This window comes from Amphimedon queenslandica, unplaced genomic scaffold, assembly GCF_000090795.2.
Source record: "Amphimedon queenslandica unplaced genomic scaffold, v1.1 AMPQUscaffold_13248, whole genome shotgun sequence".
In the NCBI taxonomy this organism is placed as follows: Eukaryota; Metazoa; Porifera; class Demospongiae; order Haplosclerida; family Niphatidae; genus Amphimedon; species Amphimedon queenslandica.
The window spans coordinates 59,886-85,721 of NW_003546516.1; the positions used below are offsets into that span (position 1 = coordinate 59,886).

At 36.7% G+C, this 25,836-nt stretch overlaps 10 protein-coding genes and 1 long non-coding RNA gene across 12 annotated transcripts; 5 read left to right on the top strand and 6 right to left on the bottom strand.

Annotated features, from left to right (window-relative positions):
• Nucleotides 1-4,560, top strand: LOC100637259 (coiled-coil domain-containing protein 61-like). 2 transcript variants are annotated; one of them, XM_019999686.1, is made up of 20 exons: nt 1-108; nt 516-687; nt 810-1,183; nt 1,237-1,443; nt 1,510-1,592; nt 1,644-1,922; nt 1,973-2,034; nt 2,132-2,294; nt 2,342-2,422; nt 2,471-2,553; nt 2,604-2,818; nt 2,864-2,894; nt 2,971-3,021; nt 3,087-3,181; nt 3,243-3,263; nt 3,320-3,458; nt 3,827-3,887; nt 3,968-4,028; nt 4,093-4,212; nt 4,367-4,560. In XM_019999686.1, exons 4-19 carry the CDS (start codon nt 1,290-1,292, stop codon nt 4,209-4,211), a joined length of 1,698 nt encoding a protein of 565 aa, XP_019855245.1. In that variant the 5' UTR covers nt 1-108; nt 516-687; nt 810-1,183; nt 1,237-1,289; the 3' UTR covers nt 4,212; nt 4,367-4,560. The 2 variants fall into 2 exon arrangements, with proteins under 2 accessions (XP_019855245.1, XP_019855246.1); XM_019999687.1 differs by having other exon boundaries at nt 3,090-3,181.
• LOC100637385 (optic atrophy 3 protein homolog) lies at nt 4,353-4,938 on the bottom strand. The gene is made up of 2 exons (XM_003388449.3): nt 4,792-4,938; nt 4,353-4,702 (listed from the first exon to the last, which is right to left on the bottom strand). The coding sequence occupies exons 1-2, from the start codon at nt 4,925-4,927 to the stop codon at nt 4,353-4,355; spliced, it is 486 nt and encodes a 161-aa protein (XP_003388497.1). The 5' UTR covers nt 4,928-4,938.
• A 681-nt stretch (nt 4,939-5,619) lies between these two features.
• Nucleotides 5,620-6,974, bottom strand: LOC100637513 (N-alpha-acetyltransferase 30-like). The gene is made up of 3 exons (XM_003388450.3): nt 6,651-6,974; nt 6,048-6,174; nt 5,620-5,937 (listed from the first exon to the last, which is right to left on the bottom strand). Exons 1-3 carry the CDS (start codon nt 6,903-6,905, stop codon nt 5,723-5,725), a joined length of 597 nt encoding a protein of 198 aa, XP_003388498.2. The 5' UTR covers nt 6,906-6,974; the 3' UTR covers nt 5,620-5,722.
• Nucleotides 6,975-6,990: 16 nt separating this feature from the next.
• LOC105313680 (triple functional domain protein-like) lies at nt 6,991-17,664 on the top strand. Its single transcript, XM_019999682.1, has 25 exons — nt 6,991-7,232; nt 7,524-7,586; nt 7,769-7,898; nt 9,655-9,754; nt 9,940-10,128; nt 10,633-10,749; nt 11,002-11,100; nt 12,471-12,761; nt 13,223-13,345; nt 13,522-13,710; nt 13,774-14,541; nt 14,595-14,675; nt 14,732-14,787; nt 15,342-15,408; nt 15,467-15,573; nt 15,636-15,711; nt 15,765-15,845; nt 15,900-15,992; nt 16,043-16,126; nt 16,182-16,442; nt 16,529-16,621; nt 16,682-16,760; nt 16,824-16,984; nt 17,049-17,259; nt 17,368-17,664. Exons 1-25 carry the CDS (start codon nt 7,070-7,072, stop codon nt 17,544-17,546), a joined length of 3,861 nt encoding a protein of 1,286 aa, XP_019855241.1. The 5' UTR covers nt 6,991-7,069; the 3' UTR covers nt 17,547-17,664.
• Nucleotides 17,636-19,465, bottom strand: LOC100636122 (lactoylglutathione lyase-like). Its single transcript, XM_003388439.3, has 5 exons — nt 19,271-19,465; nt 19,077-19,217; nt 18,917-18,984; nt 18,778-18,867; nt 17,636-17,783 (listed from the first exon to the last, which is right to left on the bottom strand). Exons 1-5 carry the CDS (start codon nt 19,423-19,425, stop codon nt 17,704-17,706), a joined length of 534 nt encoding a protein of 177 aa, XP_003388487.1. The 5' UTR covers nt 19,426-19,465; the 3' UTR covers nt 17,636-17,703.
• Nucleotides 19,442-21,131, top strand: LOC105313678 (uncharacterized). The gene is made up of 8 exons (XM_011407300.2): nt 19,442-19,641; nt 19,788-19,837; nt 19,885-20,005; nt 20,070-20,118; nt 20,174-20,382; nt 20,438-20,684; nt 20,727-20,807; nt 20,855-21,131. Exons 1-8 carry the CDS (start codon nt 19,493-19,495, stop codon nt 21,083-21,085), a joined length of 1,137 nt encoding a protein of 378 aa, XP_011405602.1. The 5' UTR covers nt 19,442-19,492; the 3' UTR covers nt 21,086-21,131.
• Nucleotides 21,132-21,141: 10 nt separating this feature from the next.
• On the top strand, nt 21,142-21,693 carry LOC105313681 (SAYSvFN domain-containing protein 1-like). The gene has a single exon (XM_011407308.1). The coding sequence runs from the start codon at nt 21,142-21,144 to the stop codon at nt 21,691-21,693; it is 552 nt and encodes a 183-aa protein (XP_011405610.1).
• Nucleotides 21,694-21,816: 123 nt separating this feature from the next.
• Nucleotides 21,817-22,293, bottom strand: LOC109584100 (uncharacterized). Its single transcript, XR_002185846.1, has 2 exons — nt 22,133-22,293; nt 21,817-22,067 (listed from the first exon to the last, which is right to left on the bottom strand). It is a non-coding gene; the product is annotated as an uncharacterized LOC109584100 (long non-coding RNA).
• A 62-nt stretch (nt 22,294-22,355) lies between these two features.
• On the top strand, nt 22,356-24,043 carry LOC105313683 (uncharacterized). The gene is made up of 8 exons (XM_011407309.2): nt 22,356-22,533; nt 22,591-22,640; nt 22,684-22,804; nt 22,908-22,956; nt 23,024-23,232; nt 23,286-23,532; nt 23,587-23,667; nt 23,715-24,043. Exons 1-8 carry the CDS (start codon nt 22,376-22,378, stop codon nt 23,943-23,945), a joined length of 1,146 nt encoding a protein of 381 aa, XP_011405611.1. The 5' UTR covers nt 22,356-22,375; the 3' UTR covers nt 23,946-24,043.
• Nucleotides 24,044-24,598: 555 nt separating this feature from the next.
• Nucleotides 24,599-25,352, bottom strand: LOC100637638 (2'-deoxynucleoside 5'-phosphate N-hydrolase 1-like). Its single transcript, XM_003388451.3, has 4 exons — nt 25,176-25,352; nt 25,060-25,125; nt 24,896-25,009; nt 24,599-24,832 (listed from the first exon to the last, which is right to left on the bottom strand). Exons 1-4 carry the CDS (start codon nt 25,321-25,323, stop codon nt 24,720-24,722), a joined length of 441 nt encoding a protein of 146 aa, XP_003388499.1. The 5' UTR covers nt 25,324-25,352; the 3' UTR covers nt 24,599-24,719.
• Nucleotide 25,353: 1 nt separating this feature from the next.
• Nucleotides 25,354-25,822, bottom strand: LOC109584095 (gamma-butyrobetaine dioxygenase-like; the record flags this gene model as incomplete). Its single annotated transcript, XM_019999680.1, has 3 exons — nt 25,354-25,550; nt 25,599-25,703; nt 25,754-25,822. Coding segments are annotated over 3 exons (285 nt in total), but the record flags the coding sequence as incomplete, so codon positions are not given.
• Nucleotides 25,823-25,836: the final 14 nt, after the last annotated feature.

Here is a 25,836-nt window from a genome sequence, read left to right on the forward strand (position 1 = left end):
TCCGTATACTTGAAATCTCAAAATAGCTCGTCAGACTTATCCCTAAAAATGGAGTTTCTGTCCAAGTGCTATAAATAGATCGTTGATTGGGACAATTATTATTATGAGGTAATAATCAATGATATTTTATGGGCGTGACAAAGACTATCACTTAATTATTTTTCTGGTCACTTTGAGCATGTTAAAATTCTTATACAAAGAGTTTTTGTTTTACTAAAAGATTGGGATTTGTATTCTGTATCGTTAAGCATTAAAAAAAGTGTATACAATAATTGCAGAAAAGTCCAACTTTCATTCTAATGTGTCATAATGTTAAATTAATTGTTGTTAGGCTTACTTTACCATGCAGTGAGGTAATTCAGACTTGCCTGGCATGTAACTATAATGATACGTTTTAGGTTTATAATTTTGATTATAATTAGTTTCTCAATGGGACTTATTATGAAAATTGAGTATATATAATAGACACAATGAATGATATATAACAGGTTTCTGTAACCTTTTTGTTTGTGTAGCTCATCATCGCCTCCACCAGTTCCAACTGCAGCACAGCGTAAGGACTGCTATCGTGCTCGTGATAATTATTACAAATGTTTAGCGGAAAATGAAGGGAAAAATACAGCTGGGGATAGGATGCCATGTAATGATTTAAAGAAGATATATGATTCTGTTTGTCTCCCATCATGGGTATGTAAATTATAAGCCATTACTCTAAACTAATGAGCCAGCTAGCCTACTAGTCTGGCCTCGCCATCTACTAAAAGTATTGTAAACAAGTGTAATTATAAATATATTATTATGCTTTATAGGTGAAATACTTTGAACGTAAAAGGGTATTTGATCAATATAAGGCCAAAGTTCAACAAGAAGGTTATCAGGAAAAGCAATGATATTGCATTGAACTATAAACTATGAATAGCAAATTTTGAAGTTTTTTTCACATCCAGCAATGCACACATCAGCTATTAATAGAAATAAACGCAATGTCACAAATCTTTGTCAATTTTACCAAATAAGGAAAAAGCAGAAAAATAAGTAATATTATTTGTTATTAATTGACTGCATCATTACATTGAGCAATGCACAAATCAGTATTTTTGTTCTATTAATAGAAAAAAACACAATGTCACAAATCTCAGTCAACTTTACCAAATAAGGAAAAAAGCAGGAAAATTATTATTAGGTATTACGTCATGTTACGTTTGCATAGCTCACGTGACGTGATCTGAAACTTAGGTTACGCCCAGAAAAGACACGCCCCTAAAGGCGGTAAAGAATTTTCAAGCAACATGTCTAAACAGGAGCAACATAAAGCTATATCTGTTTTTCTTTTTCGTGAGCGTCCATATGAAGTGAACCTTGAAGTACGTAATGACAAGATGATTGTCCAAGTCCAAGACGATACAACGACAGATCAATGGAGAAACTCGTTCGATGCTAGACGTGAGTCTAAAAGATAGGTTCTCTCCCTATCATATGTATATATATTGTTTCATCATTTTAAAATAGACATAGAAGAGTTGACAAGAAAAACCGGCAATTTCAAGCAATTCAGAGTATTTGTTAACATGTTGGAGTCGGCAATAAAGAAAGTAAGCCTCTCACATCATTATTAACCTCATTCCAACTCCATTAATTTGCAGGCCAGTGACTGTGTCTCCCTAGAGCTTCTCACATACTCTGATCTTGAAAACCTTCGCCAGCGTAAATCCAACCCCAAGAGTCGTAGTCTTTCAGGTGGAGGCCTGTCGGAATTATCGTGTGACACGCCCAGCAAGAGATATCTTATTTTGACTTACTCTGCAGAATTCGATCGTATCCATTACCCATTGGCACTTCCTTACGCCGGTAAGTCTGACCCTATCATGCTCCAGGAGACCATTCGGGAGCTAAAGAAAGAGCTTGAGCTCTACAAGCAAAAGGTTAGAAGAATAAAGAGGAGAGTGAGAGATGGATTGTATTATATTGTCAGGCTTCATACAAGCAGCCTCAGCAGCAGAAAGCGGCACCAAATTTGTCAAAACTTCAAAGAAAGTAAGTTAAAATGATTGACATACGTACGTACTCCCATACATGTATCTCTCTCTCTTTTCCTTCCTTCCTCCCCTTCCCTCTCTCTCTCTTTTTCTAGATATGAGGCTTTGCTAAAGGAAAAGGAGGAGCTTGAAACGGCATATGAAGCACTTCAAGAAGAAATGGAGGAAATACTGAGAGAAGGAGGAGGAGGAGTAGAGAGTGACCGTTCATCTAATAAGGATACCAGAACACTGAAGAAGATCATCAAGAATATGGAGGTTGATGAAAATGATTAAAGTGTACAGAAACTATGATTCATTTGTAGGAGGACATGTTGAAAGAAAAGACAAAATATCAAAGAGTTTTATTAAAGAAAACGGACGAAATGAAAAACATGGTTGAAGAAGTAATGCATCAGGTATACATGTACATGTACATATTTTTTTCCTGATAGGTAGAAGAGCTAAGATCAACAGAGAGGGCTCTAAACACAAGAGTAAAGAGTCTGACCAATGAAATTGCTCTACTAAAAAGAAAGTACATAGTATATAGCAATAATAATCAATAATAACCATTGTTATTATTAGCTCGTTGGTACGTGGGCGGACTCACAGTGGTTCCTCTGATCACAATAATTATCGGAGAGCCGTCCCCGCCTCTTCTGATTGGCCGTTCACCAAACGATATCGCTCCTCGTCAGCCGAAGGTTGCATTAATAGCAACACAGGAGGTGATCATGGGAGGAGAGAAAGATATCGACATGGAACAGGTAACACGAGATCTCGCACTCCATCGCCAAAAGGTGAGAGGAAATTAGAGAAGGAGAGAAATGACATGTTTTTAATAGGCAAGTCATTTCAACGATTTGATCCAACAAGGTTCGTAATCTTATATACATGTACATGTGATAATAGCATCATTCACATAACCTCTTTTCCTTTCTCCTCTCTACAGCTACGTCCTTAACAAGCGTAAGCAGCAAGAAGAGGTCAATAGAAGATTGGGGTAAAATATTTTTTGTGTGCTGGTATTAAATTATTAATAATAATTTTTATTATTCTCTTATGCAGTAGACATGGCTCAAGATCAAGTTCGGCAGAAAGAAGTCAACTGCCTCCTCGCCCTTCTCCTTCATCACTTAACAGTTCAAGAAGAATTAACATTGGTGAGAGACTATAATGTATTATGTACATGTAATGCTCATTTTGTCTCCCTCCCCTTATTAGGCAAAAGCAGATCATCATCAGGTACATGTACATGTACATGTATGATGTACGATAAAATTATTATTCTTTTTTAACAGTTGGTAGTAGGAGCAGTTGTTCTTCGTGTACATCGTCTGATGATGAAGAGAATGTACGAGTGTATCAGCATGTGAGCAGCAGATATCACGTTAATAATAATAATAAGAAATCGACTCATCATAAAAGTGATAAGAAAAGGTCTGAATGTCTAAATAATATTTATTACATGTACATGTATGTCATGTGTAAACAGGGTTTCCCCACGGGATGTTGGCATAGTGTGCTCCAAAAATTGGGTAAAAGTCCCTGTACTATACAAGGGACTTTGCAAACTTTATCAAAAATGAATAGGAGAGATTTTCTATTGTTATCATTTTTTCTGATACATGTTCTTATGTTTTGTAGAAAATTTGAGCTGATTCTAATTCAATTTGGATTTTTTATGAATTTTTAAAATTGCTCAGAAATTCGGCCAATGACCAAAGACTATAGCGTTTGGTGTTTGGCCAAATTTTTGTTAAGACTTGATACACTTGACATTATTAATTAACGTCTCATTACCACAGAACTGAGAGCAGTAAAGGCACAAAGAGACTAACGCGTCAAGCAAAGTACAGTCCAATCACAGTGAGTGAAGAGCCTCTATCCTTCCTTTCCATGAGGACTTGTATGATATTCCATTCTCAATTACTGTACATGTACTGTAGGCTAATGCAGTTACTAGTAGCACTCCATCAGGCAGATCGTCAAGAAGAGACATTCATAATGGTCCGTGTTACATTTTGTTTTGATGATACACTATTCTTCTTCCCTACCCAATATTGCTGTATAGACTCAAACGTGAATGATAATTCTATGGAGATACAGGAGATTGATGCCAGAATTTGCGCACTGCAGCAATTTATGAAGAAATCACTCGAAACTGTTCGAAATACAAGATCCTGCCCATAAAGTATGACCATTTAAAATTTATATTTTTCTTCTTTAAGTAGATTTGAATAATATAAATTTGAATTTTATTGAGAATAACAGCAATAAATAAATTGATGATACAGCAAATCACAAAATTTATTATTATTATTATTATCATTATTATTTCTTTTTAGGATCTATTTTCTCTGTCTGTCTCGTCGCCTCTCTCTTTGTTTCATTTAACTGTTCAGACATTTTTTTCAACTCATTTTCTATAGCTCTCATTCTCTCTTCCAATAAATCGAGAGACGTCCCCTGCTCATCCTGAGTGCTGTCTCTCTCCTTATCTTTCTGTATTCCTTTCCAGTATTCATAGACTATATAGCTAGCTGCCGTCATGTATATAAAAAACTCTCCAAGCATCTCGGCCCCTAAATCTACAGCTTTTTCTTGACTGAGGGGCTTGAATTCAACAGACCCCTTGGCACCCATTAGTCTAAATTTGACAAACATTTCTAATCTGTGTAGTCCTGTAATGAAAAAAAATTAACAATAATTTTTATGCGTGGGTGTTTGAGTAGGCGTAGTCTAAATTTTGTTATTATCGTTAGTTACTTGCCTTGAGCGGGAGGGATACAGATATATCTGCGGAAGAACTCGCTTCTCTTGGCAGTTGATTTAAGCTGGTTTGCTATAGGTTTAGTGACTTGCTTCATTCCCAGATAAAGGAGTTTTCCTAGCGGGAATACCACCATCTTTAATTAAAGTAAGACACACCCACCTCATAACCACGCCCTTTAGTAATTATTATTTCAATACAGTTTATGTCAGTACACAAAGTGTTAGCCACAACCATGCAACCCACGATAGCTTTTACAAATAACACTGGATATAAACCTACAGTCTCACTTTAAGCTGATTGAACCTGGAACCAATGGAAAAATTTTTGAATGGGTTAATATAATACAACCCTGTACTAAAGAGTAAAGACATAGATGTATTAATGTAAACCCCATTTGAATTTTAGTGATGGGCGGTACCAGATTTTTCCATTTTGGTTCAATACAGAGTACTTCACCTGAGAGTATTGATGGTACTGAGGTATGGTTCTGATTACCTGTAGTATCTAGCATGGAATAGCCACATGTAGCCATTTTTAATTAATAATCACTCAATATTTATGAATAATAATTAGCTGATTAATAATTACATAGATATTAGAGTATAATCTAATTTATACTCTATTATCTATGAATAATTATTATTACTAGTTATAATAGTTAATTAATGCTTATTGGGTGTGGCTTCCGGAACCGAAACTTCGGTCGATATTACTTCAGGATTCGGTGCCAGGAAATCAAGTACCAGAACTGTGGAACCGGATACTTTGGAACCGATACCGCCCATCACTATTAAATTTCCTCTGTTTATTAACCAGTAGACACAATAAGGCTTTCAATGTTATGATTTAAATTGATGATAAATCAATAATTATAAAAATGACTATTCAATATAAATAATCAACAATCAGTATAGTCATGAGACTACAATCAGTACTGCTGGTTATAAGCATTAGGGAACCACAGTTTCAGTCTATAAGCGTCCTCTCCGTTGAGATAATAACGATGGAGATACTTGTCACGTACGAAACCCAAGTTCTGGTATAAGCTAAGTGCGGCCATGTTGGTTACCTCAGTCTCAAGAACAATTTCATGACAATCTTTTGTGATCATTGTTTCTATGCTACGTCTAACTAGATTTGAGCCTGAGAGAGAGAAGGAAAGAGAGAGGGAGAGAGAGAAGGAGAGAGAGAGAGAGAGAGAGAATGAAAGGTATTATGTAACACATACATAAAATTCGAGTCTCTAAATTTACCAATTTTCTTTCTTCTGTAGTTTTTGTCGACGGCTAGCATGGCAATGTATCCTCTGTTGGTTGAGAAATGTCTGGACTCTGTTTTACAAACAATGGCTCCAACACACTTTTCATCCTCACTATATGCCTAAATGAAAAATAACATGAACACATATGAGGTGCATTATTTACACCAAAGCTATCCCTGGCCTACAATGACTATGTACCGTATAATGGGTATATTTCACAGAGATTTAATTTCGCTAATTTTGCAGTTTTAAAAAATTCGTGAAAATTTTAAAATTTTAAAGAAAAATGCAAAATTTCTTCTTGTGAATACCTTAAGCCTACTATTTTTAGCGTCTACTAAATTTAGCTATATTAGCGAGAGAGCTTTAAACTGCTAATTAAATAGACGCCAAAATAATTATTATTCATTATAATGGTTATTATTTATAGTTAATTTGGTTAAAAACACTAAAATTAGTAACGCTAAACATGACTTTTGCTGATTTCACTAAAATTAGTAGACGCAAATAATAGTAGGCTTAAGGTAGATTGAAAGGTGATTTTTGTGAAATATTTTCTTTGGAAAATATACCCCCTACACGGTAATTTCCTTACCAATATGCAAAGATGCGGCCAGTTGTGTATAAAGTATCTGTACGTGTAAATGGAGTAAGGTTCTGAGAGATCAGCTTTCATCAGTCTTATTATGTCGGGCATCTGAGCCTCAGAGGTGTACTGGACGTATTTTATACCCTCACTCAAGGCATCCGGTACGTCTATGGCTCGCTCATTCACTATAATACTAGTGGATTCTTCTCTCGTAGTCTCGTTGGGTGTCTCGACCTCGTCGATACTCTCAGCCGCCATCATTTTTAATAGTCTGCGTGGGTGTTTAGGATATGACAGCCCCGCCTTCTTGTCCCACCCTACTTCACATGCAATATAAAAGTTTGTTTCTTCTTGGCTTAAAATAATGAAAAAGTACTTGCTTTGATAATAACACTGATTAGAAGTGCTTCTAGTGGCATAGTGCAATGTCAGGTCTAGCCCCTAATCGCTACAGAGACGACCCAACGGGTCAACTAACCAGCTTACCAAAGCCTGGAGAAGAGACCGCTGAGCAGAGCCAAGAAGAGGAAGAGGACATCATGGAAATGGACGAGGAAAAATTCGAGAAAACAGCTCGACTGTGCTCCAGTAAGTGTCAAGGCATGCTTGTTAAATTTCCCAAGCTGCGTGCTATTGTATATCTTGATAGCTGTTTGTCAACATAGCTGTCTAATGGGACCCAGTTGTGCATTACATTACTCGCCGTATGGTATTGCATTAGATAGTTTGTTAGACAAACTTGGAAAGAATACTTATGTGGGTTGTGCATTGAGAAAGACAGTGCTGGTGTCAGCTTTTTTTAAGAAAGAGAGAGAAAGAAAGAAAGAGAGGAAATGGAAGAAGAAGATCTGGATAGAGTAAATGCTTCTCTTTATACAGTTAGGAAGAGGTCAGTGGAAATCCCTCTGGACTATCTTCTCTCAGGGATGGTATTTCTCTCAGGTAAGGAGAATGAATGATATGTGATTATTAGAGAAAGGTCAGCCAGGGAGGAGCTAAGGACTTGATAAATGATAAGAGTGGCCACATCAAAAATAATGAAGTTGTTTTATGTCATCAACACTCTTCCATCTTTCCATCCTTCTTTTCCTCTCCCTCCCCCTCTGTACTTCCCCATTTCAAAGGTGGTAGGGATAATCGTAATGGCCCTATCCTCTCCATTGTCCAGCCAGTGGATGCTGATATTGACATGCTCATGGAATTAAGGAATGATGAGATTACTGACATGCTTTCGTACTTCACGTTTGTACCAAGGTACAGAGCTAGCAATAGTAATAATTGTACATGTAATGATAATAATGATAATAGTTATCTCTCTCTTGTTCTATTTTGTTTATAATTCTCTTTTGGGTTCTCCCTTTCTTTCATAATGTTTGTGCTTTCATAATGTTTGTGTTTGCGGCTTAAGTGTGATGATGATAATAATAATAATAATAATAATAATAATAATAATAATGGAGTGCTTGTTTCCTGTACTTTTGCATTTAGAAAGTGCTTTTGCTTACAATGGCCACAGGCTGTTATGACTGTTATACCCACACGCTGTGTACCTTTAGTGCATTAGCACTTACTAGATGTTGGTAATATGAATAAATCCATTTCCATAAACACCTCTCTCTTAATAATCAATTTTCTGTTGGTGTGTATGTTTTAATGCACCTGTCAATTGCTGATTTACATCTGTGTATTTAATCTACCTGTATGTGTCGATAACAATAATTATAGCAAGGCTGCAAAAGTCGTGGCAGCCATTTTGTTTGGGGGTGAATCCTACTTAGTAACGCTACTGCATTACTAATTATGCATAATATGGAGGTGTCATTAATAAGTGCCATTAAGCTGGGTTCAGAATATTTGCTTTGTGACCAGAACTCGGCCCTATTCTTGCGTTTATCATTGCGTTATATTACAAACCCAGCTTCACAGTGATGTGACGTGACCTATAGGCTTTTCCAAGGAGTGATCTAACTGATTTAACTGGAAGTGCTATATCCACAGTATAATAGGGGACTATCAACACATTATTATAGCCACTGGGCGTGTGGGAAGTGACCTAATGGGATTAGTATTCTAATGATAGCTGTGACATTATTATTCTGAGGTGTAACCCTATGTAAATTCAAAATAATCAACAGCGATAATTATTGTTTTGATAAGAGGAGGCTGAGTTATGAGTGAGATCATTTTTCCAAAGAATAGTAAGAATGGTTGTTACTCGACCATTATGGATCGCAGGTATGATCTGGCCCACAGGTATGATCGGTGCATCCTAAATGTGTGTGTTAGCTCAGCTTAACTGTTTGTGTTTCCCAGCCTTAATGGTACATTTGGTGATGCTAATGCCAATTTTGTACACATAAAGCTATTTTAAACTTCCCCCATGAGGAAATGTGTACACATGTGTCTTACATGTGATGGGAGTAAGAGGGCGATTAGGCCTATAGCTGGTTCCTTTGTAGGACTGCTGGATAGCTCAAATTATGATTATTAGCTCCCTTTTATGTATTGGGCTTCAGTTGTGAACTAGCTGTAACTATTGTGTCTGAGATTAAGACTCTTGCATAAACATGTACATGTATGGTATAATGCAGAGTAGGCTGAGATTATATAGACATAATTTCCAACCATTTTGCCCTCAGTTATTTTGGTGAGATACTGTGACTTTGTTTGAAATGAAAATAAAAGAGAGTGTGTATGTGGGCTTAACCAAACTCTGACATTGGAAAATCTATTATTATTATTATTATCATGTCAAAACAATTTCCTAGAATATGGCTAAATAAATTAAACTCTCGTCATCAAACATGGCGTCTGCATGGAGTGTACATGTAATTTGTCCTGTACATGTACATATGGAGGCAATTATATCAATTATTGTGGGTATGTACTTAATTATGGGCCTGCATTGTATTGGCTGGTTTGTTTATTATGATCTGCCAGCTGCTAATTTGCAAGTATTTTAATTGGAATTGGTAATAACAAACAATATGTTACTCTGTGTCATTTGTAGTGAGGAAATCAGGAAGAGAAAGTTTACCGTCGTCATAGCAGCAGATGAAATGTATGACTTCTTCTTGAAGAATATCATAATGGCTTTGAATAACTTTCAAGTATGCTCTTGATTTTTAATGAATTGAAAGGGATTTTATGTAAAACTTTCTATTTTCTCTCCTTTTTCCTGTCTCTCTCTCTCCCTCCCCCCTCTCTCTCTCTCCTCTCTTCTTCTTCTCTCTCTCTTCTTCCCTCTTCCCCCTCTTTCTCTCTCCTTCTCTCTTTCCTTTCCTGTCTCCCTCAGATTGAGAGTAAAGTCATCCACATGGTATACGTTCTCTCAAACTCTCGCAACATTGAGTCCACTAACATACTCCAATGGGCTTATGGCATTGAACAGAATGGCAAAGATAAAGGAGCCCCTGCCAAGGAAGGAGAAGAAGAAGAGGTTGGAGTAGTACCAGAATCTCCAACACCTAAACTAGTTTTACCAGTAAGTGGACATGCATGCACTAATGGCTGGAATGACTATACTACAAACACATTAATGATCTGTAGTTAATTATATTAAGAAAACACTGCACGAGTGTCTCCCATACTCTTTATAGTACCTGTGTCTTGCTGAGTTGTACCATAGAAATTAGACTAATATTTGTGGTTGCACACACACACACACACACACACACACACAGATGCATGAAGCCTGTACTAATTGAACTACATGTATAGTATAGTATCTGAGTGTATTGTGTAAATTAAATTGGGTCCAGTATGTTTGCAATAGTGGCAGACTTGTTTACTCTGTTAATGTTGTTCCTGTTTTAAAGAGAGAGAGAGAGAGAAAGCTCACACAAGTTTATCTTTGATGTTTATGCATACTTAAAAACCAATTAATAATTACTGTTAGTTTTGCTGTATGAAACCACACACAGGGAGAGTTGTTATTGGTTCTTTGTTATTGGTAATTCTTTTGTTATTGGTTTCTGTTCTTTTCTAGTATTCCTTCAAAGGCTCATCTGCTGAGCTGTTTGAAGACATTCCTCAGAATCAGCTCACACAGGAGTTTGGTGGAAGTTTCAGTTACATTCATCAGGACTGGGTCCGGTTCAGAATGGTACGAGTATGAGAGTATGGGAATGTAATGCAGTGTGCTAGCGTGATCTAATGAGAAGTGTTTGAATGAACTTTTGTGGTTTTTTCTTTTGATGTGGTTCATCTTTTGAGAGATAATCCACTGAGAGTTTGTCATCAAACCAATTTGTCTCTCTCTCCCTCCCTCTCTCTCTCTCTCTCTCTCTCTCTCTCTCTCTCTCTTTCTCTCCCTCTCTCTCCCTCTCTCTCTCTCTCTTTCCTCTCTCTCCTCCAGCAAGTGGAGCCATTCATTTGTGATGTGGTTGGTGTCTCTAAGAGATTAGCTCAAGCCATTGCTCCCTTTACCAAAGAAGACCTACCGGATACTTTGAAGGTATGTCAAGCATGTACAATTGTACATGTACAATTGTACATGTACATGTATGCTTGTACACATAACCATAGTTATGGAAAAAGGAATGACATATAACCAGTTTAAATTGTGACATTAACCCCATCATAATTATTATTATATCCTTATTATTATTATTATTATTATATTATTGTTATTTTATTGTTTTTTCTTACATGTACATGTACATGTACGTTTTATGACTAATTTAGGGAGGGACAGACGCTTTGTCTCGTTTGATTTCCTAAATATAATTAATGATAATTATTATTTCAGCATATTTTATGTTCCGTAACAATTAAATAATCTCATTACTATTTTCTATGGATTATTCGTTATTACAGCAACATTCTTAGAGTTGATCTTGGCGTCATTGTTACGTAGTCATGATGTCCCTGGCTACATTTTGTCTGTCATATCAATGGCACATAGTACAATATTTAGAACTTCTTCGAATATAATTTTTTTTGCCAGCTAGTAGATTTTTTTATTCATGAGCATCCTGGGATTTTTGAAAAAAAATCAAAAGCCGATTTTTAGAAAGATCTGGCTATAGCCTGTGGTCTTACCAAAAATTGGGCCTAAATTTTTATTACATTTTCTGATACATACTGATGTCTTTATACTATGTAGAAAGTTTGAGATGTTTCCAAAAATTAATTTTCAAGTTATGAGCATTTTAAAAAATAATCCAATTTTTGAAAAAAAGTAAAGGCTATATCTCATATTTTTCAAAAATGGCTCCAAAATCACCTCAAATTTTTATTACATTTTCTGATACACATTGATGTACATATACTTATGCTGTGTAGAAAGTTTGAGATGTTTCCGAAAAATAATTTCCAAGTTATGAGCATTTTTAAAATAATCCAATTTTTGAAAAAAGCAAAGGCTATAGCTCATATTTTTTCAAAAATGGCTCCAAAATCACCCCAAATTTTTATTACATTTTCTGATACATATTGATGTACATGTACTTATGCTGTGTAGAAAGTTTGAGCTATTTCTGACAAGTAATTTTCAAGCTATGAGCATTTTCAAAAACGAGCCAATTACTGTACATATAGCTTTCTACTTATTGCTTCCTACTTAGTGATGCTAGTAGCCTAGTACAGGGTAATTCATCAAAAATGTCTAGGAGATTTTTCTGTTTTATATACATGTTCTTACATGTTGTGGGGAAATTTTGAGCTTTTTCTGGTCAAAATCAATTTTTAAGTTTCAAAGTCGACTGCTACATTACTTAGCATGCTTTGTGTGAGAAATATGTACATGTAAATAGAGAAGAGAAGAATAGACGTAATTTGTTCATTACTCATTAAAGAGATTCTTATGATTGTGTTTCAATATAGGAAGCAGAGGAGAGCTTAAAAATCCACCACTTGCAAAGAAGGAAGACGTTTGAGAACCTTCACGTTGAGGAGCTTGCATCAGAAGGAGAGAAGATCAAGGAAAGGATGTCTTCTCCTTCCAAAGAGTTACTCCAGGATAATCCAGACTTTAGCGCCACGCTGGACACTGTTGATGTACTAATGAGTCGAGTGGAGAGTGTCAGATCAAGACTGGATCAACTCTGGCATGATCGGAACGAGAAATTAGAAGCTAATCTCAAAAAGAAGAAATTTGAACACGAAGCAAAGCAGGTAATGTCTCCACTCCCTCCTCTCTCTCCCTCCATCCCTCTTGGTAATTTTAAATGTGGTTGGAATGTATTGTATGCTTTTATAATTTGTGACCAGTTTACTGTAAATCCATTACTAATTACAATCCATTTATTTTAGCTATTGTGTGGAATGTTATGTATGCATTGATAATTTGTCATAATTTGTCGCCAGTTTACTCTAAATCCATTGATAATTACATGTATATGTACTATCCATTTATTTTAACTATTTTAATCATTGACCTAATTTTCGTTGAATTTAATGGACATAAATTTGATTGTCAATCTGCAATTGGTTACCTTAGTTGTAAAAAATGTTAAAGATAAAGGTCATTTAGTTATTTGGGTTTACAGTATTTGTGGGATTATTATTTTTAATATTATTATTTTTACTTGTCCATTCTCTCTTTTATTATTATTATTAATGCTCCTCTTTATTAGATTCTTGACTGGTTTGAGCAGTATGCCGAGGAGTTCTTTGAGACACATACTGAGATCGGAGAGTCCTTGGAAGTAGCTCAAGCTCTCATCACTGAATTGCTCGAGTTTGAAGAAAGCACCAAAGTAAATAAATATCCAACCTTTCACTCATCAATTAATAGCACAAAAATTTATGAGACAGTCTTCTAAAAATCACCATAATAATAATAATTATTAATTCTCATATGTAATCTTTAGTGGACAAACTTTCACAATTTCCACTGCTGCAAATTACAAACCTACTTTTGCTCTTTTTACAGCAAATTATGAACAAGACAGACAGACTATTGAGGAATGCTTCTGAGCTTGACAACCTGAAGCATTTGGGATGCGACGTGAAAGACGTGGCAGAAAAAATACAAGGACAAATGTTCGACTTTAAAAGCAAAATGAAAGAGAGAAAGAAGTTTCTTGACAACGCCGTGAGTCTCCATAACATAATGGAAAAGGTTAGCTAAATAATTAGGTATACACTTTAAGTTAGAATTTCTTCTCCGATCTTTTTTCTCCAGTGTTTAACATGGTGCATTGAAGGAGTAGATTTCCTGAGTAATTATGACATAATGAGCATAGACCAGGGACTCATTGATGCTGGTGATGTTAAGGAGCAGTTGGATGATTTCCAGGCCCAGTTCCCTCCGCCCAGCACCGAAGAGATATCTCTCCTTACGGAGGCTGTTGCGTCAATGGATAGTCAGTGGACCAGCAAGGAAGGCTTTGAGTTTGCACTCAATAGGATCAAAGAGCTTCACGATCGCTTTGCTTTTTATAACAAGCTCCTCGAGGAAATGACGAAAGAGCCTGAAGCATCTCCATCCTCCTCACCAAACCAGGGCACCGTCGACCTTCATTCGCTTCATCCCGAGCAATACTTGGGACGGACTAACCGTCGGTTGAGCACCGACGGGAAGGCAGTCCAAGTCAGTGTACTGGACGTTGACAAGAGAGCAAATCAAGCACTGGACCTCCTTGAGAAGACGGACAAGAAGATAAACAAGAAGACTAAGGAAGAGGAGGCCGAAGGAGAAGGGGGGGCCAGTAGTGGGAGTAACAACTGCAGTAATGGGAGCGATGAGGACTGTGTTAGTCTTTTAGAGTTTCTGAGTGAGGTGGACAGGACCGAGACTCCACCTACTTTGGATCTATTAGATCTTCCTGAGGCTCGCTCCCGGTCTTACTCGGCACCTGATGAATCGACTGATGGGGATGGGCCTGGTAGCTTGAAGAGGTCGAGGAGCTTAACAAGAAAGAGCCGACAGAAACTTATATCACCATTACCTGTGAGTGCCTGTGCTCACTTTCAAATGCACCATTATTTTTTTTTAATTTTTAGTCCCCAAAACCTGATATTTCCGGTCCTTCTAATTTTAAATTTGAGGAAGAAACCAAGCCAGTTAGCCTTGACGATGTAACTGTAAGTTTTTAAAGCTTTACTGCAATTTTTAACGATTTTTAAAACTTTTTCTCTAGGTTGAAGAGAATCCTGAAGACATAGAAACCCAGACAGCACATGCAAAACATAGGAGGCACGTTTTTAATGATATTCATGATCCTCCCCGCCCCTTCCCGCGTTGCATGCAAACCCACAATAGCTCTAGATAAACTTTCACCATGCCTATATAAATACTCCTCCACTATGAAGGTTTGGAAGTGATTGTGGCTTTCTTCTTTCTCTAGCATCGATCGTCCCCGGATCAGATCTGTTAGTATGAAGTTTTGCCTTACTCTCATTTCTTTAGTTACTGGTGACTCCCGCTGCTGTGCGCACGGTAGAGATGCCTCAGGTCCATAGGGTTTATATAGATGTTTCCCTACCTTTCTGTAGGTTCTAGGTAGTGTTCTTCTTCTTCCTCTTCTCCCTTCCCTTCACTTCCATGGCTCCTACCAGAGAGTAGCTTGCCATTTTTTCTTTTTCAAGACAGTCCTCATCTTTTTATTTGCAGTCCTCATCTTTTTATTTGCTTGCAAGAGAACTTGTCCTTTTTAGATGATCCTTTTTTTTGCTTAGTGCTGATAGTGTATCACAGTTACAGGCCCACAGTACTAATCTTTGCTCTTTTTCTTTATAATAATTATATAGAAGGCTGATGGAAGAACTACTAACCACAGAAGAAGTATACATAAAAGACTTGGAGCATATTATTGCTGTAAGCTCAGTTGTATTTACCTTGCTAGGACCTGTTTCTGATGGCCTTAATATTATAGAACTATGTGCCTCACTTTCTAAAAGACAATGAGCTTCCTCCCAGCTTGAGAGGCAAATCCGAGATTTTCTTTGGACTCTTACCAGAGTTTTTGAAATTTAGTAGAGAGTAAGTTTGAAATACCCAGGCATGGTAGATAACCATTTTTTATCATTGCACGTCTCTCCTAGCACTGTGCTGCCCAGGATACAGAAGTGTGTCAAAGCACCTATCAAAATGGGACTTGTTTTCCTTGATCACGAAGAGGTTAGAAGACATAAACCTATCTTTTAAAAGTCTTATTTTAATATTTCTTTTAGCAATTTTTACGATATGCAATGTACTTTAAGAACAAGCCCCAACAAGATGAACTCATTGCTATGGAAGATGAATTCTTTAGAGTAAGGACACACATTAATAAAACTTACTAATTCTTTTTTCATTCTATATTATAGGAGCTGCAAGAGAAGATAGGAGACTCGTTACTGGTCAATGCATACATGATAAAGCCAATTCAACGCATGACCAAGTACAAGCAGTTCCTTGATGTATGTTGCTATCTCTTTGTCTCACTAAAAGATTATTATTATAATGATAGGAAATGGTGAAATACTCGACGAAAGGAAAGGAAGTACACGAAGTACAGAAAGGAGCCAAGAAAGAATATTTCGGAAAGCTAAAGGTAATAGTCCATTATAGCTATATACTATTATTAATCAGTGTTGCTGTTCTTGTAGGAAGCGTTAAAAATGGTTGACTTTGTACTGCGTCATGGCAATGATTTATTAGCTCTTGAGTCACTGAAAGGATACACTGGGGACATAGAGCACTTGGGAAGGATACTACGAGTGGGTGACCTCATACTGGTGGATGGTTTCACAAAACACAAGAGAAAACTGTTCCTTTTTGAGAGTGCCCTCCTCTTTGCAAAGACAAGGAAAGGAGCAAGGGCTGGACCAACTGGATCAGAAGTGTACGACTTTAAAATGATGTTTAGGGTATGTTTTAGTATACAAGCTATTATTTATGCTGTGCTTTGTGCTGTTTTGAGTATGTTCATTATAAATTAATTGGTCATTTTTAGACATCGGAATTAATGCTGAGAGAACAAGTTCCAGGTCACGAAACCAGGTTTGCTCTAGAGATGACAAAACGTAAAGATATTATCTGCCTTCAAGTAAGAGACAGTGTGCATCAGGAATTATTACCATTATTATTTGCACATTTAATACTGAAGGCTGAAACTGTTTCAGAGAAGCAGCAGTGGGTACAGGAAATTTGGGATCTATTCTTTGCTCATATGCTAACACTAAGAGGTAGAATTAACTTGACAATTTGGAATTTTAATAGCAATTTAATGATAATTTTTTATGCATTAGATGATAACCTACAAAGTCATGGAACCAAAGCAATGTCTGGAGTAATGACAACAGGCTCTGCAACACTGACAAGAGGACGGCCTCTCTCTTACAGCATGAGGAAGAGAGTTCATTCTGTTGCTGCCAACAGGACTATGGCCATTCCTGAATCAACATCAAGAGTAAGAAGCCTCTTTTCCATTCATCCTTCTCTACACACACTTTCTTTCTCTGTGTCTCCTCTAGGAGTCTCTTTCATCAGTTGGTTCTGCTACAAGTCTCAAAGATTTTGCTGAGTACATTCGTAACAAGAGAGACAGTAGAAACTTTCCTTCTCCATATTCTTCCAATATCCCCATATCCCCGCGCTCTTCAATGGCTGTACCTTTTGGCGATAGGAATAGAATGTCAACTCTGTCGACAGTGTCAACTCTCTCAAGCATGAGTACAGTATCAGGTAGGACTATTTTAGTATAACAATACTTCATTTCTTTGTCTTATAAATGCATGCCTTGCTTTTTTATTCACTATTCAAATTGCTCTGTTTATCATTTTTATGTTATAGGTGATACCCTTGCCTCTACTCCCCGCTCAAGTACTTTAAGTCAGTCGGCTAGCAACACAACTATTAGTAGTAGTAACAGTGATCAGGAGATGGCATCAAAAGGCAACTTCACAGCATCACCATCGCTTCAAGAAGTACCACTAGATGAGAGCATTAAATTCTATAACACTCCTCTGTGATTCAGTGCATGGCATGAGAGGATCGTGCACTTTGTGTTTGTTTCAAGAAACATTATAATACTTATTTTCGTGGTGTTTATATATTAATCTTATTTTGTATTCATTCATTTAAACAAAATATAATTTTTCACTCTAAAATCAAGTTTAAATTATTGTCTTATATTTTATTGCCCGGACTAAGGACTTCAATCCAATAGCCATCGGGATCTTTAATGAAAGCCAGCCCTTTCATTTTACCTAACATAAGAAAGAACTATAAAATTATATTACCAGTATTTAAGCTGATCAATCAAAATTGGATTTCTTATGAATGTGAAAAAACACAATTTTCATCAAAAATGGGTCCGAGAGATTTCATCATTTTTATAACTTTTTCTGATACATATACATGTACTTATGTTGTGTAGAAAGTTTGAGCACATTCAAATCAAAATTGTATTTTTTATGAATTTTTAAAGTTGCTCCAAAATCGGGCCAAAGTAGGTGCTTAAGGGGATCTCGCTCCAGAATGAGATCATTTGATTCAAACAATTTCTGCAGAGCTATCTCAGAAGCTCGTCTTACCCTAACCTAACCTATTCATTTTATCTTATTATTTTTCTCTCACTTATTTCCGTTATTATTATCTCTTTTTTTTAACCTACTATTTATCCCTGTGTTATATCTATTTTGTTAAAAAAAATGTTTATTTAAGGGCTCAGTTCCCTCCTACAATGTACTATAGTACAGGGTTCTTGACCAAATTTTGCCAAAAATGACTAGGAGAGAATTCCCCATTTTTATAACTTTTTCTGATACATATACATGTTCTTATGTTGTGTAGAAAGTTTGAGCACATTTAAATCAAAATTGTATTTTTTATGAATTTTTAAAGTTGCTCCAAAATCGGGCCAAAGTCCCTGTACTATAGTACAGGGTTCTTGACCAAATTTTGCCAAAAATGACTAGGAGAGAATTCCCCTTTTTTATAATTTTTTCTGATACATATACAAGTTCTTATGTTGTGTAGAAAGTTTGAACTGGTTCTGATCAAGATCGTATTTTTAATAAATTTTTAAAGCTGCTAAAAATCAGACCAAAAACTATGATGAACAGTATTTCATAGTTATGAAAAATCTCCCTTCTTTACATGCTTTTATCATGCAAACTAAATCTAATCAAATACAATGTAGTATTTCTTAAGTTTGCTCAACAAAGCATGTACTTATGGTAAAGTTTTATTCAGGCTCACCTCCGTCAGGTTTCTTTACAAATTCAACCCCAAGGGCTTCAAATCTCTCACAGGCTTTGTAAACATCAGGAACAGATATACCAATATGCCCTGTGTCATCAAAATAAGTGTTATTTCTTGTCAGTGCATGCTTTATTACCAAATCCTCTTGGATCTGTATTGCCATTGTGATATGTTACGTTGGGATCAGTCTCACTCCCCCAGTTACTGCAATAATGAGATAGAAAATAATGCATTATAAGCTCCACCATGGCATACAGCAGCACTGGCACTACACATTAAAAGAATGCTGTACTAACTGTGTGAGCTCAATTGTTGCCTTTCTTGAGAAGGTCCAACTGTGCCTTTCATCTTTGTCAGTTGGTATGTCCTCTGCATTTTCATAACCCAAAAAATAAAGACTGAATTTCATCTCAGGAAAGTCTAATCTATTAAGCAACCTAGAGGAAGAGAGATTGCAAACTTTCAATGCTCTTTGAAGTTTCTTTGTTACCTCATTCCTAATATTCTAGTATAGAAATCCAGTGATTTCATGGGATCCTTAACTCTCATCATAGTTTGCTGCATGATGAAATCCTTGCAGGATTTGTCTGGCTCTCCACAGTGGCTGAGATAGTCAGGAAAAGGGACTTCCTCGCTAGCGGCCATTTTTATTGCTCAGGGTCGGTAAAAAAAGGAAGGGCCTGGAGCAATTTTAATTATAATTTTTCAAAGGATGGAGCAAGAAGGGGAGCAGCTCAAAAGCGAGATAGCAGCTAAGTTAGACCTCTCTGTCATACGTTACAGTCGAGTATGGGAGGATTGTGATATTCTTTGCAGAGGACTTGATATACAGCCCAGTGACGTGGTGCTATCTATAACGAGGTAGTAACTTTGAACTCTATCATAATTATATCTGTGGTTCTTAGTCTCGCTAGCCAGACCATTTCCCAGCCTAGAGAATGGTCTGGCTAGCGGGACTATTATGAATCAATAGGTGTGATAAAATTATTAATTACAATTCTTTGTAGCTCTGGGGACAATGTACTTAATGTGTTGCTGAAGAAGCCAAAGAAAATATGCAAGTCACTATCTAGTAAATCTAATTAAATTTGGAATGTCATGCAGATGCTGTTGATATGAGTCTGGCTCAGAATGCATTGCTGGAGCTAAAACTGGGAGCTATAAGAATATCTCTACCTCATGATGAGTTCCTTCAGCTATTGGGTGAAGCTCCATCAACTAAAAGGTACTCATATGTAATGCATGCTTTATTCTCTTGTAAGCATAATACCGTACTACTACTACTACAGGTTGGTGCTCTATGAGTCAGTCAAGCCTTCTTTACCTAAATATGCACAGGTATTCTGCTAATTATTAAGAAATTACAAGCACTACTCATCTCATGTTTACACAGGAATTTTGGGACTCCAATCTTTCTGTCATTGAGTCTAGCATTGCCAATGAAGGAAGACTAGAAAAATATGTAAAAGTATTCAATGAGAAGCATCTGCCTAAAGTAGTGTCATCTGAACTGCTGGATGCATTCTTTGAGAGTCAGTCAATTGAAGAACAGAGAAAAGCTTTTAATCAATTTCCATTGAAAGAGTTGAAGGATTTGACAAGGCAAATAAGCAAGCACCTTTATTAATTAGAGTATAACAACATGTCTCTCCTTTAGCTGGTATTTTTCAAGAAAACAGCTTGAAAGAGGACGCTCTGAGGCTCAGTTTGAACATGTTAAGATGGACTCTGATGAAGTTGGAGAAGCATTAGCTAAAAGATACTTTGTTGTGGCAGAGAACATACCGGCTCATGACAACTTTTACTTCAGTCTGTTCAATAGAGGGATGAAGGGATATGACCCTGCTAATAAGCCAAACTTTGCAGCTCCATATCTAGCAAAGGACAACTATGAGGAGCTTAAAGTTAGCAGAAAGATCATGAGCATCAATTGATGATTCCTATAGGGATTGATAGATCGAGTGGTTGTATGTACCAGCACAATTGAAGAGCAAGTGAAGCAGATACCATTAGGAACAGTGACTAAAGTAGGCATCTATTAGTGATTCATGTGCTACTCTATCTCTCACTGCAGGCTAATCTGTCTGATATATTTGAGTACACTAGTGAAGAATTGTGTTGTGGCATTTGTGAGTCACTTGCTAGTGTTATGGCTCCGGGTGGACGCATTGCTTACTGGGAGCTACTCAACACCCGACCTGCACCCTCTAGTGTGTTTCATTATCATGAGAAACTCTCAAAGGAGCTTCATGCAGAGGACAGGGTGTTCTATTACAAGTCATTCAATGTTTATGAAAAAAAATAAACATGGGCGTGGCTCATTAACAACAATAATTAATTTTCATTTTTAACCTTTTAAAAATGGCTTCCAGTAGCAAAGAAAATTTTCAAAGTCTCAAGGAGAGGCTCTCAGCTTACAGGCAACAGAAACAGAACAGAAAAGAGACAGAGAAGGAAACCAGTGAAGCCTCAAAGACCCAAACTGAGCAATATCTCACTGACCCCATTCTAAAGACTGATGATGATGATGCTAACACAAACCGCCCCATCACCATCTCAAGGACAAAGAAAACTGAAACCAACTCACCAATACCTTCACCAGCAGCACCAGAGACTCAGCAAGCACAGACTAAAACCAGCTCCTCTTCCAACAGTTGGCTGGTGGTTGGCCTCAAGACATTACTCTGGTTACTTTTACTTGGGTTCTTCATAGAAATTGAGTTTGGGGTTGCTTTTTTCATAAGCTCCCTCTTCTACTGGATGTACAGCTTCCTTCGAGGGAGCAAGAGAGACCCAAAGGAGTTGAGTGCCTACTCTGTCTTTAACAAGAACTGTGAGAGGATTGATGGGACGTTAGCGGCTGAACAGTTTGACCAAGAGTTGAGATATGGGCCCACTGCAGTGCGGAGATGACAATAACTATTGAGGCCTTAATGAATACATGTTTATAAATTTGTAAAAATGGTACATGTAATGACCATGCATCAGCAATAATTTTTTTAAATTGGACTTTCATTTAGAACAAATTTCAACAAATTTTTCAGACATTCATAAACTGTTGCAAGAAATAGCCTCAACTTTGTACATATACATATAGCATGATCATAAAATGCAAATTCAATCATTTTTCTTATCTCATTGTTATGTCACTGCATCGCATGTCAAGTGCAATAAGTTAAACTGTCTCACTAAATACGACTCGAGTAAATTCTCAATGTCCTCCTGCTTGTAATCCTTGACAATGACACTCTTCCCATTCTCTGCTCCTCTTATCATGGCTGAAAGTCCTATGCAGTAAATGCACACAAAAATGGAAGTTTTTTAATTAATTAAGCAAAAATTTTAGGCTCACTTTTCTCGGACGGTTTGAAGAGACAGAGTATATTGGTATTCAACTCTATAGCCCTCAAACCTTATACTTAACTCCAAGCCTAACACAGCCCAGGCTTCCCTTGGAGTCCAAGGGAAGCCTGGGCTGTGTTACCTCAGCTGTGGTTGCAGTATCATGCATGCAACCATAATAATTTTTAAGCAATGCGCATGCGCACAAGATTGCCGCAGGGCCGAATCTTTTTTCGTCGATAATTTGTCAAGGATGGAAAGCAGCCAGCGAGAAGGGGAGCAGCTCAAAAGTGAGATAACAGTTAAGCCAGATTTCACTGTCATACGTTACAGTCGAGTATGGGAGGATTGTGTTATTCTTTGCAAAGGACTTGATATACAGCCCAGTGACGTGGTGCTATCTATAACGAGGTAGTAAGGGTCTGTCAAGTTTAGAATTGTGACAAAATTCATTACAATTCTTTGTAGCTCTGGAGACAATGTACTTAATGTATTGCTGAAGAAGCCAAAGAAAATATGCAAGTCAGATCTAATTAAATTTATATTATGTCTTGCATGCAGATGCTGTTGATATGAGCCTGGCTCAGAATGCATTGCTGGAGCTAAAACTGGGAGCTATAAGAATATCTCTATCTCATGATAAGTTCCTTCAGCTATTGGGTGAAGCTCCATCGACTAAAAGGTACTCATATGTAATGCATGCTTTATTCTCTTGCAAGGCTTGCATGCGGCATACCATAATGATGATATAAGATACTCTTGATAATACTACTATACTACTACAGGTTGGTGCTCTATGAGTCAGTCAAGCCTTCTTTACCTAAATATGCACAGGTATTGTATCTACTAATTACTGAGGAGTATTAAAAAATTGGATGCACTCATGTACATGCATACACAGGAATTTTGGGACTCCAATCTTTCTGTCATTGAGTCTGGCATTGCCAATGAAGGAACACTAGAAAAATACTTAAAAGTATTCAATGAGAAGCATCTACCTAAAGTAGTGTCATCTGAACTGCTGGATGCATTCTTTGAGAGTCAGTCAATTGAAGAACAGAGAAAAGTTTTTAATCAATTTCCATTAAAAGAGTTAAAGGATTTGATAAGGCAAGTATACCAGCACCTTTATTAGAGTATATAACTATACACATCTCCTGTAGTTTGTATTTCTCAAAAGAGAAGCTTGAAAAAAGACGCTCTGAGGCTCAGTTTCAACATGCTAAGATAGAATCTGATGAGGCTGGAGAAGCATTCGCAAAAAGATACTTTGTTGTGGCAGAAAACATACCGGCTCATGACAATTTTTACTTCAGTCTGTTCAATAGAGGGATGAAGGGATATGATCCTGCTAATAAACCAAACTTTGCAGCTCCATATCTAGCAAAGGACAACTATGAGGAGCTTAAAGTTAGCAGAGAGATCATGAGCATCAATTGATCATTCCTTAAATTTCCTTTATAGGGGTTGATAGATCGAGTTGTTGTATGTACCAGCACAATTGAAGAGCAAGTGAAGCAGATACCATTAGGAACAGTGACTAAAGTAGGCATCTATTAGTGATTCATGTGCTACTCTATCTCTCACTGCAGGCTAATCTGTCTGATATATTTGAGTATACTAATGAAGAAGTATCTTGTAGTATTTGTGAATCGGTTGCCAATGTTATGGCTCCAGGTGGACGCATTGTTTACTGGGAGCTACAAAACACCCGACCTGCACCCTCTAGTGTGTTCCATTATCATGAGAAACTCTCAAAGGAGCTTCATGCAGAGGACAGGGTGTTCTATTACAAGTCATTCAATGTTTATGAAAAAAAATGAAATGAACAATAATAATTTATAAGGATGCACAATGTGAAAATTATAATTTAATATTTTGAGACTGAAGAAAACGTTTTTCCTCCCTTTAGACTTGTGAACATTCATTAAATTTATGCATTATTAGCTGTTAAACTGCTTGCTGCATAACCAATGCAAAACCACAATAATGAATAGCAACGTGGGTGGGAAATGGGAAACAAGGAATCAAATTGGGGTGGCTTAAACTCCATAAGATTATTTTTGGTGAGCTACAGTGCTTGTGCAGGTTTTTGTTGTCGAAGAATTTGATAGTTTGATTCTAGTCTCCTTAGGGGCAGGCACCAGACTAAGAACCTTCAAATTCTTTGATAATTTTGTTACTGATAAGAATCAATACCATATATCGTTTGTACATAGATACTGTATAATACATGGTTTGTATCAATAAAATATTGATATTGCCAACCACTATAGATTAGTCCTCTCATTGGCAGATTTAAGATTATGAGAAGAGCTTGGTTATAAAGTTTATCAAAGTAACACCACTATTTCTTGTCTCTTTTATTGGTTGATAAATTTGTAAAAATGGTACATGTAACGACCATACATCAGCAATAATAAGTTTTTAAATTGGGCTTTCATTTAGAAAAAAATTTAACAATTTCAGACATTCATAAAATGTTGCAAGAAATAGCTCCAACTTTTTATATAGCATATTATAAATCATCATAAAATGCAAATTTAATCATCTCTTTTTCATTGTTATTTCAATGCATGCATCTCAAGTGCAATAAGTTAAACTGTCTCACTAAAATACGACTCAAGTAAATTCTCAATGTCCTCCTGCTTGTAATCCTTGACAATGACACTCTTCCCATTCTCTGCTCCTCTTATCATGGCTGAAAGTCCTAATGCAATAAATGAACACAAAAATAGAAAAAATTCTTAATTAAGCGAAATTTTAGGCTCACTTTTCTCTGTATCGGACGGTCTGAAGAGACAGAGTATATTCTTATTCATCTCTATAGCTCGTCCAATCTCATAACCAACTCCAAGGGAAGGTTGAGTTACCTCGGCTACAAGGACTATACCACTCACATTAAATAATTATTTATTAAATTATTGATGAACGTACCGTGCGAACTTCGTAACCAATCCATGTCACGTTTGTGTATTTCCTTATCAGTCATGTGACTGTCACCTATAGATCACGTGATGCTACAACTATAATTATAATAACCAAATCATTACCTAATTCTGTTAATGTAGGATCTCCAACGTGTTCAGTCAGTACAGTGCCATATTTTTTGAGGATTGATACTATCTTGTAATATAAATGAGAGTCTCCTCGTCCAGCCCTAATACTAGCTGCAAAATAAATCCTCCTTGCTGCCGCCATTGCTGTAACGTAAAATGATTTAAAAGGGTGTGGCTCGTGCACACGTGGAGTCACGTGTGTACCAAAAAAGTTTAAAGGTATAATAATGATGTAAAAAATTAAAAGATTTTGGTGGTTCACAAATAAGAGGAGCCATTTAAAGTGTGTTTGGTGATCATTTTCTTATTCAGCTCCTCAGAAAGGACTTTTAGTTTACTGGAAAAAGAGTCAATATTCAAATAGCAACCCTAAGGAATAACAGAAAAGATAACAGTTCCAACACTTCCAGCACTTACCACTAAATGTCTAATTCCTCCATTACGATTGATTGCACTCCGTCCGTGCAGTATCCTTTGATTGTTAAATGACATGACATCACCAGGAGAGAACTGATGCTCAAGCTGACCAAAGAAGAACACGGAATTATATTAAAATAAAGAGGCTAGGTCACCTTGTATGGGCTTTCGTCTATTAGCCTCTTGAATGTGCAATAAGCTTCATAATAGCCATCAATCTCATCCTAAGAAAGATATA

Bases quoted from the DNA above. Each gene is read 5' to 3' on its own strand.
- LOC100637385 (XM_003388449.3), bottom strand. From the start codon at position 4,927: ATGGTGGTATTCCCGCTAGGAAAACTCCTTTATCTGGGAATGAAGCAA. The intron at 4,703-4,791 runs GCAAGTAACTAA...TTTTCATTACAG, and splicing joins CTGTATCCCTCCCGCTCAAG to GACTACACAGATTAGAAATG.
- LOC105313678 (XM_011407300.2), top strand. From the start codon at position 19,493: ATGGAGCAAGAAGGGGAGCAGCTCAAAAGCGAGATAGCAGCTAAGTTA. The intron at 20,006-20,069 runs GTACTCATATGT...CTACTACTACAG, and splicing joins GAAGCTCCATCAACTAAAAG to GTTGGTGCTCTATGAGTCAG. The intron at 20,383-20,437 runs GCAAATAAGCAA...TCTCTCCTTTAG, and splicing joins GAGTTGAAGGATTTGACAAG to CTGGTATTTTTCAAGAAAAC.
- LOC105313683 (XM_011407309.2), top strand. From the start codon at position 22,376: ATGGAAAGCAGCCAGCGAGAAGGGGAGCAGCTCAAAAGTGAGATAACA. The intron at 22,641-22,683 runs GCAAGTCAGATC...TCTTGCATGCAG, and splicing joins GAAGAAGCCAAAGAAAATAT to ATGCTGTTGATATGAGCCTG. The intron at 22,957-23,023 runs GTATTGTATCTA...ATGCATACACAG, and splicing joins CTTTACCTAAATATGCACAG to GAATTTTGGGACTCCAATCT.
- LOC100637259 (XM_019999686.1), top strand. From the start codon at position 1,290: ATGTCTAAACAGGAGCAACATAAAGCTATATCTGTTTTTCTTTTTCGT. The intron at 1,923-1,972 runs GTTAGAAGAATA...TTATATTGTCAG, and splicing joins TTGAGCTCTACAAGCAAAAG to GCTTCATACAAGCAGCCTCA. The intron at 2,895-2,970 runs GTTCGTAATCTT...TCCTCTCTACAG, and splicing joins CAACGATTTGATCCAACAAG to CTACGTCCTTAACAAGCGTA.
- LOC105313680 (XM_019999682.1), top strand. From the start codon at position 7,070: ATGTCAGGTCTAGCCCCTAATCGCTACAGAGACGACCCAACGGGTCAA. The intron at 15,409-15,466 runs GTAAGCTCAGTT...TTAATATTATAG, and splicing joins ACTTGGAGCATATTATTGCT to AACTATGTGCCTCACTTTCT. The intron at 15,993-16,042 runs GTATGTTGCTAT...TTATAATGATAG, and splicing joins AGTACAAGCAGTTCCTTGAT to GAAATGGTGAAATACTCGAC.
- LOC100637513 (XM_003388450.3), bottom strand. From the start codon at position 6,905: ATGATGGCGGCTGAGAGTATCGACGAGGTCGAGACACCCAACGAGACT. The intron at 6,175-6,650 runs GTAAGGAAATTA...TTTTTCATTTAG, and splicing joins GGCCGCATCTTTGCATATTG to GCATATAGTGAGGATGAAAA. The intron at 5,938-6,047 runs GTAAATTTAGAG...TCTCTCTCTCAG, and splicing joins CTACAGAAGAAAGAAAATTG to GCTCAAATCTAGTTAGACGT.
- LOC100636122 (XM_003388439.3), bottom strand. From the start codon at position 19,425: ATGGCCGCTAGCGAGGAAGTCCCTTTTCCTGACTATCTCAGCCACTGT. The intron at 18,985-19,076 runs GTTAGTACAGCA...TCATTATTGCAG, and splicing joins GCAACAATTGAGCTCACACA to TAACTGGGGGAGTGAGACTG. The intron at 18,868-18,916 runs GTAATAAAGCAT...TTGATGACACAG, and splicing joins TACAGATCCAAGAGGATTTG to GGCATATTGGTATATCTGTT.
- LOC100637638 (XM_003388451.3), bottom strand. From the start codon at position 25,323: ATGGCGGCAGCAAGGAGGATTTATTTTGCAGCTAGTATTAGGGCTGGA. The intron at 25,126-25,175 runs GTAATGATTTGG...CGTGATCTATAG, and splicing joins TCCTACATTAACAGAATTAG to GTGACAGTCACATGACTGAT. The intron at 25,010-25,059 runs GTACGTTCATCA...TGAGTGGTATAG, and splicing joins TTGGTTACGAAGTTCGCACG to TCCTTGTAGCCGAGGTAACT.
- LOC105313681 (XM_011407308.1), top strand. From the start codon at position 21,142: ATGGCTTCCAGTAGCAAAGAAAATTTTCAAAGTCTCAAGGAGAGGCTC.